The following is a 17,459-nucleotide window of genomic DNA, read 5'->3' as shown; positions in this document are numbered from 1 at the left end:
GTGATCTGTGTATTTGGCCGTTTGTTAGAACTTTTAAAGGATGACTTGCTATATAAGCAAACATGTATGTAAAACGGACCATTATGTGAAAATGTGGCATATAGCTACAGTCTGCCAATGTGTGCAATATATTACACAAGTATAAATAACCCATCTTTTGACGTGGTTTGGTGTGTAGCATACTATTCAGAATGGAAGTGACCCATTAGATTGGCAAAATGGATGCAGCCAATGGGAGATGAGAATTTCTCTGCCCTTATCCTATTGGCTATACTGCGTAGTTTCACATCAACATTCCAAATTAGAACATACTCTTCACGTCAACATTCCAAATTAGAACATACTCTTCAATAGTATAAGCCGGCATACCAATGATGGGTGACCTAGTCTCTTCTGGTTGGGCAGTATATTTTTCCATGATTCTCATTGGGTGTTTATTATACTCACCTGCAGTTAAAAAGACAGCCATCACTGATATAGAGAGATGTGGGTGTTATTGCATGGCCAAAAAAAAAAAAAAACTATCCCACACATTTAACACAGGGTATGTATGTTATAATATAACCATGAGTGTCTGGCAATTAAACTGTGCTATACATATGTGCGTAACTTAAGTTTAATGTATTAGTAGCATTTATTTGTTTACATGAACGTGTAATGATGTATGTGTTAGTTTCTATGTGAATGACACTAATGCGGGGTAAATAGGAGGAGGGTTGTAGGTGCACTCTTTAGTTTGTCCTATAATAAAGGGGGAAGTAAAATCCTTCTTGTGTTGAATTCTGTATTTTTTATTTATTTTTGTACCGTGAGGATTAAATGAAAACTCACACTGAAATGTCGTATGTGTATTATTTCTGGGGGTTCAATTCATTATCATCTCTGATCAACACGTTTCAAAGCAATTTTGGGTGATGGGAGTCAGGAACACAATTTATACAGTAATGATGAAAGCAAAAATAGTTAGAGAAACCCAGCAGAGTGGAAGTTTCACTACGAGATTACTATACAGTGGGACCTCAGTTTACGAATTTAATGCGTTCTCTGGGACGTTTCTTATTGCGAAAAATCTGTAGACCGAAACACGATTTTCCATAGGAATGCATTGAAAACCAATTAATCCGTTCTTGAGGTCAGAAAAAAGTCAAAATGAGCTGGCATGGAAACCAACCCACAATGCAGAACACAGAATAAAAGGCATGCAAACAACGAAGCTCAGCTCCCTACCTTTCCACAGCTTGAGAAATGCACCAAAAAGTCTCAAAACAATTGCAAACAATTTCCAGATTGGCTCCAAAACTCGATGCAAAAGCCGCTCCAACACCTCCACACTCGACGCCACGTGCTACCCACAGGCCCCAGCTTGCAGGGGGCGGTGCTATAAACCTCCCAGGTGCAATGCATCCTGGGGAAACTTGCTTTGTATTGTGAATTTTTTTTGTAAACCGAGGCATTATTTTCAATGGATTTTCATTTGTAAACCGAAAATTATGTTAACCGAGGCGTTTGTAAACCGAGGTCCCACTGTAAATGGTTAGAAGCCACCTCATTAGGATAAAAACAGAGCTTTATTAATTAAGATTAAAAAGGAAAAAATGTGTTTACAATTGTGAACAAACTAATGGGCTGAAAATATTGTAACAGATATTCTTCGAAAAAAAAATAAAGGGGGGTAAACCACTGTTTTTAATAAGGTCAGTAAAGAACTAGTTAATACATTTCGATCACATAGAAGAGGAGTGTCAGAAAACTGGACACTCTGTGTCTAGGCAACGTTGCCACAATATATCAGATAGATTGTTACAAAGTATTAAAGAGCTCTTGCTCAGTAGAGGTTGAAATTAAAGGATCACTATAGTGTCAGGAAAACAAACTCTATATACTCTATATTTTCTGACACTATATAATCCTTGGGGGAGCATCGCCCTCAGGGTCCCCCTCCCGCTGGGCTGAAGGGGTTAAAACCCCTTCAGCCACTTACCTTAATCCAACGTTTCTCTGAAACTGCTATGTTTACATCTGAAGGGTTAAAACCTGAGGGACCTGGCAACCAGACCACTTCACTAAGGTGAAGTGGTCTGGGTGACTATAGTGTCCCTTTAAGTAATCAATTTACTCATGTGGTAGTAAGCAGGGAGTAAGTATAGATGCAGTTACATAAAACATATACACGTTAAATAAACTGCTTGAGCCATAGTGGCATAATTCGATGGATACTTGGAAAAAGGAGTAACCATATGGCAGCGCTAAGTTAGATGAACAGAACATCAATATGTACTCTGCCTACGACTCCTAATAAAATTAGATAGATTTTGAATAAATCTTAATGCTAGATAAACTAATAACTCCCTTGAGGCAGTTCCCAGTACCCACTAAGGAGCCCTTTCCTACAGCTGAAATAGCCAAACAACCTAGCCACACCGTGAAACAAACTAAGTGCACATCAGTGAACAGTGCTCTGGAGTGCCGTCTTTATATAATTATATAAATTATAAAAAAAAAAAAATAATAATATTTAAAATGATTAATTTAAGTAATTATATAGCAATGACTTCAAACCCGTTCAGGACTTGTCAGAACATTCAGGGTATAATGAGACTGGTCACTCACTTCGTCATGAAGGTTTGGTGTGTTCTAATTGACAAATAATAGAATTGCATACTATAATTTGCCTCACACCCTTCGTACAGGTACCTAATTAGATATGTGAAAATGTGCTTACATTTTCCTGCCTTTTATGCATGCTTATTTTACCCATTTTCGTTTTGCGAAAGTTACACTTCCTGCTGTTCTGATTGGCCAATAGATTAACAGATTGCAGTTCTGTGCAAGGTAGCCAATGAAAGTGCATATTTCAATGACTGACAGATGCTTTCACCAATAACCGAACAGAAAGGGGGCAGTCCATAAAACTGGCATCTTACACTAGGTTATTAACTAACCTGAGAGTGATCATGACTTGGCCAAGGTCTAACATTTGCAATTTCCTGGTCATTTACCAAAACCATTCTAAAAATAAATTAAAATTGGTGAAATAATGGCGGCAGAAAACCCTGGCGAGTACCCAGTTGCTGATATTTAGATCCCTAAAAGTACTGAAAATTTAGGTGTTTAAAACAGTTTGTGTTTGCTGATTACAGTACTTTGTTGTTCACCAAGAATGCACTTCCGTTATGTTTCTAAGTAATTTCTCCCATGTCTTGTCATGAATGAAACTACTCGTGCTGACCTACATATCCACACCGGGATTTATAGTGTATGCTCAATGCTGACATGGGAGAAATTCTCCAGCTCCACTACAGTCATAGCTTGACAATTTTTATTTCAAATATACAGTTCTGTGTTCAATTCACTACAATGTGATGTTTAGTGGGGACACCCCACATAAATTTGGCCAACCCTGACCACAGTACAAATGCTTGGTTTTATGTTATTTTGAACAAGAATATTTTTAATTAAAACCAGGATAAAGAACCCAATAATTTTTGACCTTATTAAATTGCTAGACACAGAATTAATTAACTTTTTTTTTTTAATTTGTTTTATTATCAATGAACAATAAAATGTGCCAACATGACACCCAATCATGTAAAACCGGGAGATCCACCTGTTGACTCACTCTGGACAAGGGAGAGACACAGGCCGGGTAACTCCATGTAATGTTTCTAAAGAAAGGCACTTGGAGCAAGAAGAATTAAAATTTGGACATTATGAAAAGAAGCAGGTGTGTAGATATGTATATAATATAAACAAACACACAGACTTCCACTTATAAGATTTTAGGGGGAACCAGTCCCCGACTAAAGCACATTTGTGGCATTTCTGTTAATTTGGCTGTGTGGGTAGGCACAGGGCAGAGATAATCAATATCGCTGTATGATCAAGGCACAGAGGAATTAATTCGCTGGCACGCTGAGGGTGTACCCAGAGCGACTCTTGGTGAAGTGAGGCGGTGATTGGTTGATCTTTGTTTCCACGGTGATCGAGCAGGATTTGCCATGCTGGCTGCACTGCACTGGGTGCGACACGGTGACCGGCAATCGCCTCTTCTCACTGTCAGAAAAAAAAGAACTCGGTTATACTATACGTACATTTATATGTCACTTATTAATTTTACTTCTCAACCCAAATTCTAGCCCCTCCCCCAATGATACTGATTTGATCTATATCTATTTCTCTTCATATAGCTGGAACAGAACTGGGTTACCCCCAAATCCTGGCCTGCAGGTGGAATTTGAGAACTTGTGTGAGAGATACAGTATAGTGATAGTCCCATGGATGACCCTCATTTTGAGATCTGATTGCAGAAGCTGCGAACACCAACGTAAATTAACAGAATTTGCACAGCCTGACACATTTATTGCCAAATAGAACCCATTTACAAGTAGTTCCACTCATTGTGACCTAGTTGTGCCTGCAGCATCTGATTGCATGACTAATAGCAGACAAACACCTATGACACAAGGGAAGTTGCACCACACTCTGTTAGCAGGACAGAATCTATTACGGTCGCCGGATATTGTACAATCATGAGCGACAAGCTGGTTTAATATGCAGCTGGTCTGAGGTTGCACATTGTACAATAAAGCAGTTCTCTTTTTGAGTACATTTAGTTATTTTCATAACAGCGTGTACTATGTGGTCATTTCAGAGGTTATAAAGGCAACACAACTATCAAAAGGAAACAAAAAAATATATATTTTTTTTTTCATGCATTATATAGTTTGTTTGTTTTTGTGTGTGTTATGCATTAAATTACCTTTCCTACACCAGGAAGATTATCTTATCCCACAAAACTGCAGAGCATAAGGTTATGGAACAGATCTAACCCTAAAGGCAGTTCCATTCATCACGTGAGTGACACTGCACAACAAACAGATACACAGTGGTTTCTATCAGTTTACACAAAAAGCTGCAGTTATCTGCTAATCACGTTTTTACAGCCAACAAGTTGAAGTGTAATATACATCTTTTGAACAGATGTAACCCGAGGCCAGGCTTCATATTAGAACTCTCACATGGCCAGCTAGCAGTTGATTAAATTACTGATCACCAGAATTCATTGAGAAAACTATCCCTGCGCACCGACAGTTTCTGAAATATTAGTTACACAAAGATTACAGAGCGTACGGCATTGAGCTGAATTAGCACGGAAATTGTCCTTAAAATAAGATTTAAGCAAAATATGAACGTCTTTTACAAGCAAAGAGTGCTGTGTTTGCGGTTTTGTTCAATAACCACTTGACCCATTTAATCTCCCCATGCGTCATTTGCCCTGCAGGGTAGCCTTGTGCATTTAATACCTTAAAAGGCACCTGGTATTTAAACATTAACATTGTATTATTTAGAGACCGTAATATTAAAGGGACATGCCTTACTGTAGTAGTTATGGTGCAAGGATACAGTGTTACCAACTCCAGTACTCCTGAAAAGGCCCATACACTTTGTACAATTCAGATTGCTTGCAAGTAGATCATATTTTATATTTTACTGTATCTCCATTTTAGTCTTTACTTCTACACTGTTGACATGGAGGTAAGGATTATAGAATGTGGACACCGCACTGGGTGGATTTGGAACCATGGGGTACCCACTTGCCAGTCATTGTATAATGCTACATGCTGCATTCGAAGGAGATAAAAGCATTGCTCAGTAATTATATCATTATAGATTTGCAAGCACAATATAGAGATTCATATCTGCATGCCTGCAGTACACGGATCCTATGATTCCCGTATATTAGATCCTACCCTCACTGGCAGGATATTCTACTACTACTCTTTTAGTAAAATCTATTTATTTTTATTTATTTAAAATATATATATATATATATATATATTTAGAGATGAAACTATTTAGGGAACGCACGCACGCACGCACACACACTTTAATCTCTAAATATAGGCAAAAATAAAACAGGCTAGAAAAATGAAGCAAATTACATTTCTTTGAACCATCAGTTGCATGTCAACTCACTGCTTAGTGAATAGATCTCTAATTCCTCAGGCTCCTAAATTCTGATCAAGTCATGAGTAAAGGGCTATACATTATGCTGTTCCTAAAACATGCCCTGGCTAGATTTAAGGTGTTGCCCTGTTCCAGAGGCTTAGAAACTGAATGGTGAACTCGGTAGAATTTATTTTATCTGGCTTCTAAAAAAAAAAAAAAAAAAAAAAAGCACACCTATAGAAACTGTGGCCATTACAATCTTCCTTTAAACAAGTGGGAGGGAAGAGAAAGGGGGTGGGTTGAGTGGTGAGGAGCATAGATCTGAGACTTGGATGCCTGCCTGGTGCTGACCAGGGATTTTCTTTGGAGCTCATTAAATCCTGCATCCTTATCACACAGCTATTCAGATGCTGATGTTGTAGTCATGGAGACGCCAGAGCACCCCCCTCCCTCCCCAGGTCTGTGGAACACTGTGAAGCCTTCTTTGTGAGAGCGCACAAGGAGAAATGGGGACAGTGAGAGAGGCTGAAGGGGGAGATACAGTAATTGGATAGTGTGGCATTCTGTATGCCTTAGCCCTAAGAATAAAAATGGCTTTGTATAATTATATATAATTAAGAGAGGGCTTCATAGAAAGAAAAAGAAAGCCAGAAATAAAAGACACTGGGAGAAAGTAAATAGGCAAATCATGTAAGGGAGGAGGTGACTATGTAGCAGGCACACATCAGAAGGAGAAATCGGCTTCATTACATTTCCCTCCCCCATTCCTACCCTGGAACACACACATTTACCCATCAGCCAGACATGTCAGTCACATTTTTCCCCAGTAATGTGGCTGAAAAAAAACCCCAAGAAAAATGTGGGCACGCAAACTATAAAAGGCATGTCAGAAAGGAGAGGGGAGTATTGTGAAAATGGAATTAAAATAAAGGTCCCCCCATTATGTGTCATAATGTGACTTAATTAAAATGATTTTTTTAAATTTATTTTTTACAAATAAAATAGTTATTTTTTTTGTTTTTTAAATAAGATAATGGATGCAGTGACCCAGTCTAATTTAGTCTTTAATTTATGTTACCCCTCTTTTGGTGTGAAGGGAATTGCCACTGAGCTACCATAGCAATAGCGCCACCATTCAGTGGAAAGGGGGAAAAACATGCTCAACAAAGTGCCCTTAATATAAATAGAGGAATAATTTGGTTCTGCCATCACGTAGCAATAGAAGTATAATTGGAGAAGATAGGTCAAGAATGAACGTCCAAATACACTCTAGATTAGCAAAATTTTGGAAGTCGGAGGACAATCATAAAACAAAGAATGGTAATTTCTATATGTTTTAGTGTATTGTTAAATAAATATTCTACTTAGGCAAGCATGTGTATTTAGACCAGGGCTACCAAAAAGGTAGATCCCTAGATGTTGTAAAACTACAACTCCCATGATCGTGTAGAATTCCTTTAGAATGACAAAGTATCATTGAAATGTAGTTTTAAAGCATATGGGGATCTTCCTTTCAGGCACCTCTGATTTAGACAATAGACTACATGAAAAAACACCAGACTTTTAGAGGATTGGGAGAGGCATCAGTTTCTAGATGTTGATCTTGCATATTAATTCATGAAGGAACTCAAAGATCTATGATAATGGTCAATCGCGAGAGAATCCGAACAATAGAGAATTAAATTATTTATACATGCAACACCCAAGGATACTGTTTTTTATCATCTACCGAAGATTCACAAGACACTAAATTATCCCCCAGGAAGATCATCATTGTATCACTCACTTACAGAATCTAGTAAACTTCGATTATTACTTGAGTGGTTTCCTTAAGATACAAATACCCTATCAGAGATTGTTCGGAGTCACAAAATGATTGTGATTAATGCAGATGTCACATCTGTCATCAAACATCTGCAAGGTTGCGAGTCCATCCAGTACTCACTGGCAGTATCATTTCACCCCTGCAGGTAGTTGTCACAAAAAGACCTGGCCGGATAACAATCAATTCAGCCAATTCAAGAGAAATAAGTGGAACTGTTCAGAACTAGAGGTATGCAGATCACAAATGGAAGATTAAAAGAGTCATTTTTTGGGGGAAAGGCTATCCCTGCTCTCTCTTGGATATTGCCATAGAGCAAGCTCTGGCACTGCCAAGAGAGGACATCCTTAGACCAAAGGAAGTTCGTACTACAGAGATTGCAGTTATACAAGCATACCAGCAATTTCGTTCCCATTATTATGGATATTCCCATTATTATGGATATCCCAGAAGTACTGGGATGTTCTGAGAAGCGATCCGATTTTGGATAAAATACTAGGTGTGACTCCTAAAATTTTATTTTCTAAAGCTCTCAATCTAAAATGTATGCTGGCACCAACAATAAAGAATAAAGACAGAAATATTAAGACAGGAGGAGAACAGGTAGGAAGATTTACCAACAATTCTTCCCAATAGAGAACTACAAGCATTTCCAAGTCTAATGTGCAGGATAAACGTTACAAGATTCAATCCAGGACCTCAGGAGTAATAGATCTACTAACAGTGTGTGGGACGTACCAAGAGGTCCATGAAGAAAAGAATAACTGAACACTAGGAACATTAGGACTGGTCTGCAGTACCATAATCTCTCTAGATCAGTGGTTCCCAACCCAGTCCTCAAGTAACCCCTAAGAGTCCAGGATTTAGGGATTACCCAGTTGCAGGGGCGGACTGATAACTCATCGGGCCCCTGGGCAATAGGAGATCATGGGGCCCCTGTCTACCCACCAACTTGCAAGAGACACAAATATACATCGCGTACACATGCATGTGTTACAGAAAGAGTTGTAATGTGGGGGGGGGGGGGGGCAGAGGCTTCAGTAGGGGACAGGAGTTGTAGTGTGTGGGACTTGGGCTGTAGTGGGAAGATAAGGGCTCTAATGGGCAACATGGGCTCTAATGGGTAAAAAGGTGCTGTAGAGGGGGTATAGGGGTTCTAATTTAAGATAGAGACTGTAGTGTTGGGTGTTTGTGGGGGACAGGGGCTGTAGTGGGGTAATATTTAGATCCCCAGCCCCCCTTTTCTCCCATTAAAAAGTAATTTTATTCACATTTTTGACCTAAATTAGAGTGGGTGCTGGTGCAAGATTTTTTTCGGTCCACCTATCGTAAGGATGGAAAAAAAGGTAGATCCCCATCTTTCGTACAACTACCACAATACTTTGCCAGATGGGTATCTACCATTTCCCCATCCTTGCAAGGTGGAACTTGCCCTGAGCAGTGTATGTATGTTTGACTGTAAGCATGTTTTGAATGGAGTATGTGTGTGTGAATGTAGGGGCGTATTTGTGTGTACTGTTTGCCTTAGAATGTAGGGGTGTGTCTGTATGTATTGTTGATATTTGAATGCAGGGGTGTATTTGCTTGAACAGATACACAGGTGCAGACTCACAGATACATACATACATACACCAACACACATACAGATACACAGACACACATTGACATCCACATTTACAGACACACTAACACACAGACAGACACACAGACACACAATAACATGCATAAAGATACACACACACACCCACACACATACAGATACACAAACATACTGATACGGATACACACACACTAACACACATACATACATACATACAGATACAGACACACACTAACACACATACAGATATACACACACTAACAGATACAGACACACACTAACACACATACAGATATACACACACTAACACACATACAGATAACATACACATACAGATAACATGCACACACAGATCACATTACATAGTTAACCACCCCCCCGCTTACATACCTTTTTGGTTCAGGAGGGTGGCTGAGTGTGATGGGAGTCTGGCTCCCTCCTCTCTCGGCTTGTTGGTAAGCCTGATCATTGAAGATTGCGGGTGGCCCGTGCAGGCGGCGCATGTCGATGGGCGTGTGACATCGACATTATGCGCCCATCTTCAATCAATCTTCAATGATGCGCCCACGTGCACAGGGATCACATACTCCTCTGCTCCCTCGGACCCTAGCTCCACCTCTGGTAAGTACTGCTGGGCCCGAGGGAGGCGTTTTACTCAAGTGGTCGGCGCAAATTGTGTTGTGTGTCAAAGACACACACAAAGTGGCTGGGTGGCGGGCCCCCTACCTCGGCCAGGCCCTCGGACCATGTCCGAAGTGCCCGACCGGTCAGTCCGCCCCTGCCCAGTTGTGTCTAAGGTGTTTTTAGATAAAAAAAACAAAAAAAAAACAAAAAACACTTGACACAACAGGGTAATCCCTAAATCCAGGACTGGCAGGGGATACTTGATGAGTGGGTTGGGAACCCCTGCTCTAGACACTTTAGCAAGTATCATCATCAAAACCCCAGTAGACTACACTTTCTAGCTATAGAGACGGTAGATTTACATTGGAGAGAGAGAGAGTGTGATTTAGAGAAGGATCTCAATAAAGCTTAAGTTAGATGCATATATTGCCTCAACACTCTATCCCTAATGGCTTAAATGTTGATTTTGCATTAAACGCTTTTTTTATGATAGATTAGTTTTTTTATAAGATTTAAAAAGAAAAAACTATTTTTTTTTTTTGGTCAATCTTTATTTTGCAGTGCAAAAAAGAGTAGACAGACTTGTAAAGCCACAACAAGCTTTTCATCGTGGCATGGTGGCATGAGATGTACTGGCAAATTTTTGTAAATAAAACCATAAACATAACGTTTATAACAAGATAGGCGTGTAGGTCTAGACAGTATGTGAGGACTATGCTTCTAGGTCACGATAGTTGCCCAGATATGGGGATATAAAGCAGAGAAACCGTGTTATGCAACTTGCTTGTAGAACAGAAGTACATTTTTGTTTCTTTGAGAGAAAATCAAACACAGTTGGGCTAAGCGGACATGTCAGTATATGAAACTATGATTAAACCTGTGGAAGGTGAACTATCTAGACACGGATCTCTATCCGCTCAGTAATAATGTAAGACATGCTAGGCAAACATAGGTTAAAAGCCACTGGACCAAAGTACTCGGGTATAATATGGTACCACACAAAGCAAAAACTTGCAAAGAAAACTTAAGTAAAATGGTAAAAAGAAATCATCAAAACCGCATTGAGAGGTATGTATAGACAAGATGGCTTCCGTTAGTAAGGAGAGAACTCGAAATGGAAGCAGCGGTACATCTCAAGAAAGAGATTCCATGTTCAGCTGAATCCTACTGTTGGAGAATGCAGGGTGTGTACAGAGAGTTTGCCAGTGGTAGCAGCAAGGGAGGAATGGGGTGAGGCAACCCTCCAGCCCCCGGCCTGCCTAAGGGCCTGCATCAGGAAGCCACGGACTTAAGGGCTTCTAGAGTTTGAGTCCCTCTCAATCAAGGAGCAGCAGATGATCCTTGTCTGGTGGCGTTTCATCCTCCGCCTATGTGGGCGATGCGGTAGGGGCAAGGCCCTTGTGGCCCTTGGCCTGGGTGGGCTAATGGTGGATGAGACAAGTGCTTGTATACATGCTGTGCTTGAAGGAGACCCACTCTCCCTCCGGTCTCCGTTCGTTTATAAATAAACCTGTGTTCCTTTCAATAAAAGTGGCTGTTTTACCCTTCATCAAGTCTCGACTGATGTTTGGGTAGAGAGAGCATTTAACACTATATTCCTTGGGAGAGACTTCTAGCAGAAATACTACTGGAAATGCTGGAGTTACACTACATCTTATATCACCCATGTAAGTGTTTTTAATCTAATAATAAAGTTTCATATATACAGTGAACACTATGGATCATTTTTTTTGTTTGTTTATAGGTCACTTTCTGGATCAAGCCACAATTGAGTTTATCTTTTTTTTTTCCCATATTCCTTTATATGATAACATTCAGGACTGTGTACTCTACTGAATATATATTGATTACTATATAATTTGACAAGCGGGACTGATAAGTGCTACATCGTTGAAACATTACTGCAAGATTATATGTTGCAACGTTATTCAGATCAAACTGCCACATTTGTTTTATATCCAATTTTAAGAGACGATGGAATACTAATACTTTGCAGTATATTTCTGGACTTTCCTACTTTGGACATTCATATTTATCTAATTGATCTGTTTGCACTTTATTTTATTTTTTAAAAATGAATATGTACATTTAGAACTATACATTGATTCTACTGTTATCTACCTGTTGCTAGTGACTGTAGTGTATATAACTTCGCCTGTCATCAATATTTGCTCCTGGCTATCTTTTAGTTAGATATTATCATCATTGTGCATCTAGGAGTGTGGCGTACTTTGGTCCAGTTTGAGCATTATTTAGACAATAATCCTCTACTCCCTCTGGTTTTCAGGGAATACATTTCTTGTACATTCATATAAGCTTTGTTTTTTTTTTCTTGATATTTGCATTAAGCATGTGTATTTATTGTACTGTTAGGCAAATCCACTACCCTATACACAGAGGCAATGAAGGTGAAGTTCTGCAGTGGGATAATTCCACAGATTGGACGCTCCAATAAGAGCTATCTTGCAATGTATAACATGTGCTGGTTCGGGGATGTTTTAGGCTTTTTTTCCCCTCTATTGGGCTCTTTGTATCCGGGAGATAATTAGTTTAGTTAGAGTTGACTCAATCACCTCCCAGATACAGAGACGCCAGGGCGGGATCAGTGATGTACTGAATGGAGACCCCATGCTGGGGGTCTGTGAATAAAAGGCTACATTGTGCTCAATAAAGTTGGTTAGTCTCCCCAGCCTTATGTGTCATCTGATGTCTGGGTAAAGGGTCTGTAATCACTGAAGGGCTCTTCTTCTAGCTACGAGGGAATCCTAGCGGAGGTATGTAGTTTGGATACACAAGCTCTGCTACAGTAAATTACCATGATAATATTTTGTTTGTGTTTTTTTTGTAAGAGTTCCCCTTTCTGGTATAGCTCCTCTTTTATAGAAAAATGGTATTTACACATATGGTCACATATTGCATTAATTAAAGTAGTGCTGTATTAAGAATTACAGTATGTTAATACAATAATGAATTGTTAAAGGGAAATAAAATCTAGGTGCATAATGCATAAAACGAAGACATGGTACCGGTACTTGTTTTATGCTTGAACCATACGACATCTTGTGAAGAAGCAATTTTCTCTGCAGAACACTTACCTCTTGAAATGATTGACAAGGACACCGACCAGCTCCCCCACTCGGCTCTCGTAAGGTGGTTGTCCACAAACTCCTAAACACACAATTAGGTCCTTCTGGTCCTTCGTGTGGAAGACTACCAACTGGTCTTTCCCATTAGTCACACTGATGCCCGATACCTTCGAGAGAATGAAGACAGTGATGGACTTAAAGTCATATTTCCAGTGACAGGTTAAAAGTCAGTCCTTCCTAAGCCCAAATTATTCTAACAGCAAGTGACAAACTTAAAGGGCAAGTACCACCTAATTCTGAGGTTTAGAAATGTCACTAATGTTTAGAATCTACACAGAGTTATTAGAAAATTACATTGCATGGACAATCTATTATTGGGTTCTATACAAATTGTATATTAGTAAAAAAAAAAACCAGTTGTTATTGGTCATTTTTCAAGAATAGAGTACTTAATATGCAGGGTAACAGTTTGTTGATTCAAGGAGAAATCGGATTGAAACAAATGGGGGGGGGGGGGGGGAGAGAAATACCTTTTAAATCCAGAACAATACATAGAAACGTAGAATGTGACGGCAGATAAGAACCATTCGGCCCATCTAGTCTGCCCAATTTTCTAAATACTTTCATTAGTCTCTGGCCTTATCTTATTGTTAGGATAGCCTTATGCCTATCCCACGCATGCTTAAACTCCCTCACTGTGTTAACCTCTACCACTTCAGGTGGAAGGCTATTCCATGCATCCACTACCCTCTCAGAAAAAGTAATACTTCCTGATTTTACAGTTAGAAATTGCCTTCAATTGGCGTTTTTTTTACCTTCTTTTTAAACAAATGCAGAAACCAAGAAGAGTGAAAGGCTGAAATTTAAGGAATCATAACTTTCCTTTTAGCCTGCATCACTAGAAAACCATGTAAGTACATACAATACTGAAAACCTAACAAGGTGGAAGCCATGGTTTCTTGAATGACAATTAACATATATCGAAACCACACTGATGGCAATAGTAGGTTATCAGCACTGAAGATAGGGGTTATTGGCAAACTGAGAACTGCTGAACATTTACAATAATTGCAAATTTTAGGTGAAATAGATAAACTGCAAAAATTTAAATGTTGATGAATTTTTCTAAATGCAATTATTTTAGCTTAATACTTTAAAATCTTTGCTCAATTCTCTCTAACTCCCAATTCAGTGAACAAACTATTTATTTGATATGTATAATTTTTATAAGTAAATTTTATATCTAAATATGAACACAAAATAAGAATAAACAGAGATTGCTAGAAGTAGACAACGGGACGCATGTATTAATATTCTCATTAAACAGTTGTGGTTGCATACTGTATACATTGAGATCATAATCACTTAATCCCGTGTTTTTACATCTCTTCAGAGGCTTTTGCATGAATCAAGATTTCTGTAATCTTTATTTGGCACATACACAAAAAATATGTTTTTAGAGGCAATTAGGCCACACCTTATTTATGGCTATAATGTATATATTTATTTGGAGTCCCAATTTGTACTAATGCAGGTGACTCTTAGAACAAGACAATCCAGTTTACGCTTACAATGAATGTTAAGAGATCACACTGGTACAGGAGATATCCCATGCATTTGTTACCAGTGAAAATCTGAACTGTGCAATGAGATTAAGATGTGATTTTTCCTAAGAGCTGTAAAGTAATCACTTGAGTTCCTATGTTTCCGTTTAGAATTTTGAATATAAGGCTCCGTAAAAAATAATGTGAATTTGCACCCATTTGTTAGACCTCCTGAGACGCAGCCCATTAACTTGTGTCGTCTGTACTGGACATTTCTTTCACGTGCATCTCCTTCTATTCTTTTGAGCTACTCTATCAATCCCTGCTGTATTGTAAAGAGGACATCCTGGGCTTTCCAGTGATATGTCATGCAATAGGCTGGAAAGCTGGGAATTTCCTAGGTAGGAAATCACACACACACAAAAAAAAAAAACGAAATTGGAGAACATTTTTCCCTCGGTTCCCAGGAGGATACAGCACAGTTTGATATACGGCAGAAGCCGGGAGTTATGGCTCCCAAAATACTCCTTACATTTTTTTTTTTTTTTTGGAGATTTTGATATGGATGCTTTTTCCTGCCTTCAATAAAAATGATAATGACTCCTCCTGGATTCTACATTTTACAATATTGCTTTAATCTTTTACGTATCATAGATGACTTATGACGTCATAATATTTTGGTCTTTAAGTACCTTATTCAAAAATGGAATATCTTACTGATTTAACAATAGCAGGGCAGCGCTGGCATATAGCCGCTGATACTAAATAAGACATTCTCTACTGGTACTACAATGACCAAATTGTGACAAGACAAAATATTATTGGTCTTTAAGTGACAATCTGGACATAATGTATATATAAATATATATATATATGTATATATATATATATATATATATATATATAAAAATTCAAACAGTAGAGAGGGAATTGCATATTGGTTAAGACAAGAACATGGTGTGTTAGAGACAGACGAGGAGGAGAAAACCAACTGTCATGAAAAGTCATATAAAATAAACACACAAGACAAGATTAAAAAGACAAACAAATGAGTAATGGAATGAAGTGAAGAAAAATAGGAAGAGAATCTTGGAATGATGATCACTGGAGCTGAATACAGCAACTGCTGGACCATTCCACAGTTCCATCTCCATGGAAATCTCCATGGCAACCCCATCCCCCCAAGAGGTTGTCAAATGAAAGGATGTGTATGGATGTAGAAAGCTCATGGCTACATGATTTTTTGTTTTAGGTCTTCATTTACACTAACACTTGCTCTCCTTCTTTCACCAGTTCCTTCTTTTTGTTTTCAGCTCCCATGTCTTACAAGCATTGGCTTTTTGTGTGTGTGTGTGTGTGTGTGTGTGCCCAGCCTACCCCTCCCACTACAGAGTTGGGAATCTAGAACAGAATGATGTGACAAGACGAGATTTATAAATAAGGACCAGGTGCTACAAGGACTCAAAAGCTAGGGCGACGGTTTGTCACCTCTGCAAGCTGACAGTGACACAAGGCAAATACCATCATTAAACCTCATTAATGCTCTGCAACTGGGCAGTAACAAATAAGCCTCTATTTGAGAATCAACAATCACAAAGAATGTTAACCCTTTCACTACCTGGATTGGTAAATCCCTAGAAATGTCATCAGTCCACCAGAGGTTAAAATCTACAGACAGGTTATTGACAATTGTCAACACTATGAGCAAACATGATTTGATACTTTCTTTCATCATTTGTTTTCCGCAAGCTGTCGAAGGACCTGGGTTTTGGGTTTTGATGTTCCCAATAAGCACAATGTGAGCACATCAGACACACATCCACGGTGCAAATGGATCTCAGAGCATTTCAATAGAGCTCTGCACATGGGCTACCTTACATGTGACGGGTCACTGCATGAACTAGGCTGACACGCCCCTTTCTTCGGCTCTACCTGGTAATCTATAAGAACCCTTGCTGCTTCAGTGACATTTAGCACGAACACAACTTGTTATAATAAAAAATCTGAAATCGCAAGAGTAGACAAAAATATAAATAAATTCAAAACCGAACTGAAAAAATAAATAAAAAAATTCCCCAACTTGACTGTGTGGAAGACTTGGGGCAAGCTAGACACTCATGGAGGGTAAGGCTTTGATTTTTAAGTAGGAGCAATGTGATTGGTTTGCTTGGAAACCAAACAATCCCAATGCTCGGACGGAAAGTCTCATGTCAATCAAGACTTGGCCAATTTATTTTTGTCCATTTTTGGTTAGATTAAAGAAAAAATACTTTGAATCAAGATATGAACAGGTAAGTTGGATTTAGATTTTTTCAGCCCACACTTACTAGAATTAGTGGGAAAAGGTAAGTAGGTAGTGTAGGGTTATACTGGGGGATAGCTAGGGGCATTGATATCACTAGCAATTTTTTTTTGATCCATAAGCAGTCTATCCCAAATGGAATAAATCACCCATAGACCCTGGAGATAAGGTACCTCCTAGATCCTTATGGTCCATTTAAATAACAGGGCCCAAGGGACTGTTCATCTACTGACCCTTCCTACCAAGTGTGCCCTATCCCTGGCAGTCAGTTGTCTCCAAGCCACCGAACGGTCCCCAGTGGCACTTGGCCGCAAACCCTATGGAACTCTAATACAGCCACTTCGCCGCCCCCCCCCCCCCAGTTCCAGTTCACATTTGCAGACTGTTTTGCCCCATTTCCCAACCTGCCAGAAGAGTGCTATTTGGAGGGGAGGTACTATGGACAAAAAGAGACTATCACTGCCTCGGAACCAGGGGGAGCTCCCTTTTGTTTGTCTGCAGGAGCTTCCAATATTTGGTGAAAACTTTCCCC

At 39.1% G+C, this 17,459-nt stretch overlaps 1 protein-coding gene across 1 annotated transcript in view; it reads right to left on the bottom strand.

The window, feature by feature from the left end:
- Window positions 1–3,297: 3,297 nt before the first annotated feature.
- Window positions 3,298–17,459, bottom strand: part of LOC134615004 (unconventional myosin-Id) — a 120,645-nt gene continuing 106,483 nt past the window's right edge. Inside the window, exons 21-22 of the mRNA XM_063459332.1 lie at window positions 13,091–13,248; window positions 3,298–4,053 (exon numbers count right to left, since the gene is read on the bottom strand). Of these exons, the coding sequence (XP_063315402.1) occupies window positions 3,897–4,053; window positions 13,091–13,248 (315 nt within the window). The 3' untranslated portion in view covers window positions 3,298–3,896. The remainder of the gene's footprint in view (window positions 4,054–13,090; window positions 13,249–17,459) is intronic.

This window comes from Pelobates fuscus, chromosome 6 (assembly GCF_036172605.1).
Source record: "Pelobates fuscus isolate aPelFus1 chromosome 6, aPelFus1.pri, whole genome shotgun sequence".
NCBI classification, from domain to species: Eukaryota; Metazoa; Chordata; class Amphibia; order Anura; family Pelobatidae; genus Pelobates; species Pelobates fuscus.
The sequence above is the reverse complement of the archived record's forward strand: the minus strand, read 5'-3'. Positions and strand labels throughout refer to the sequence as shown.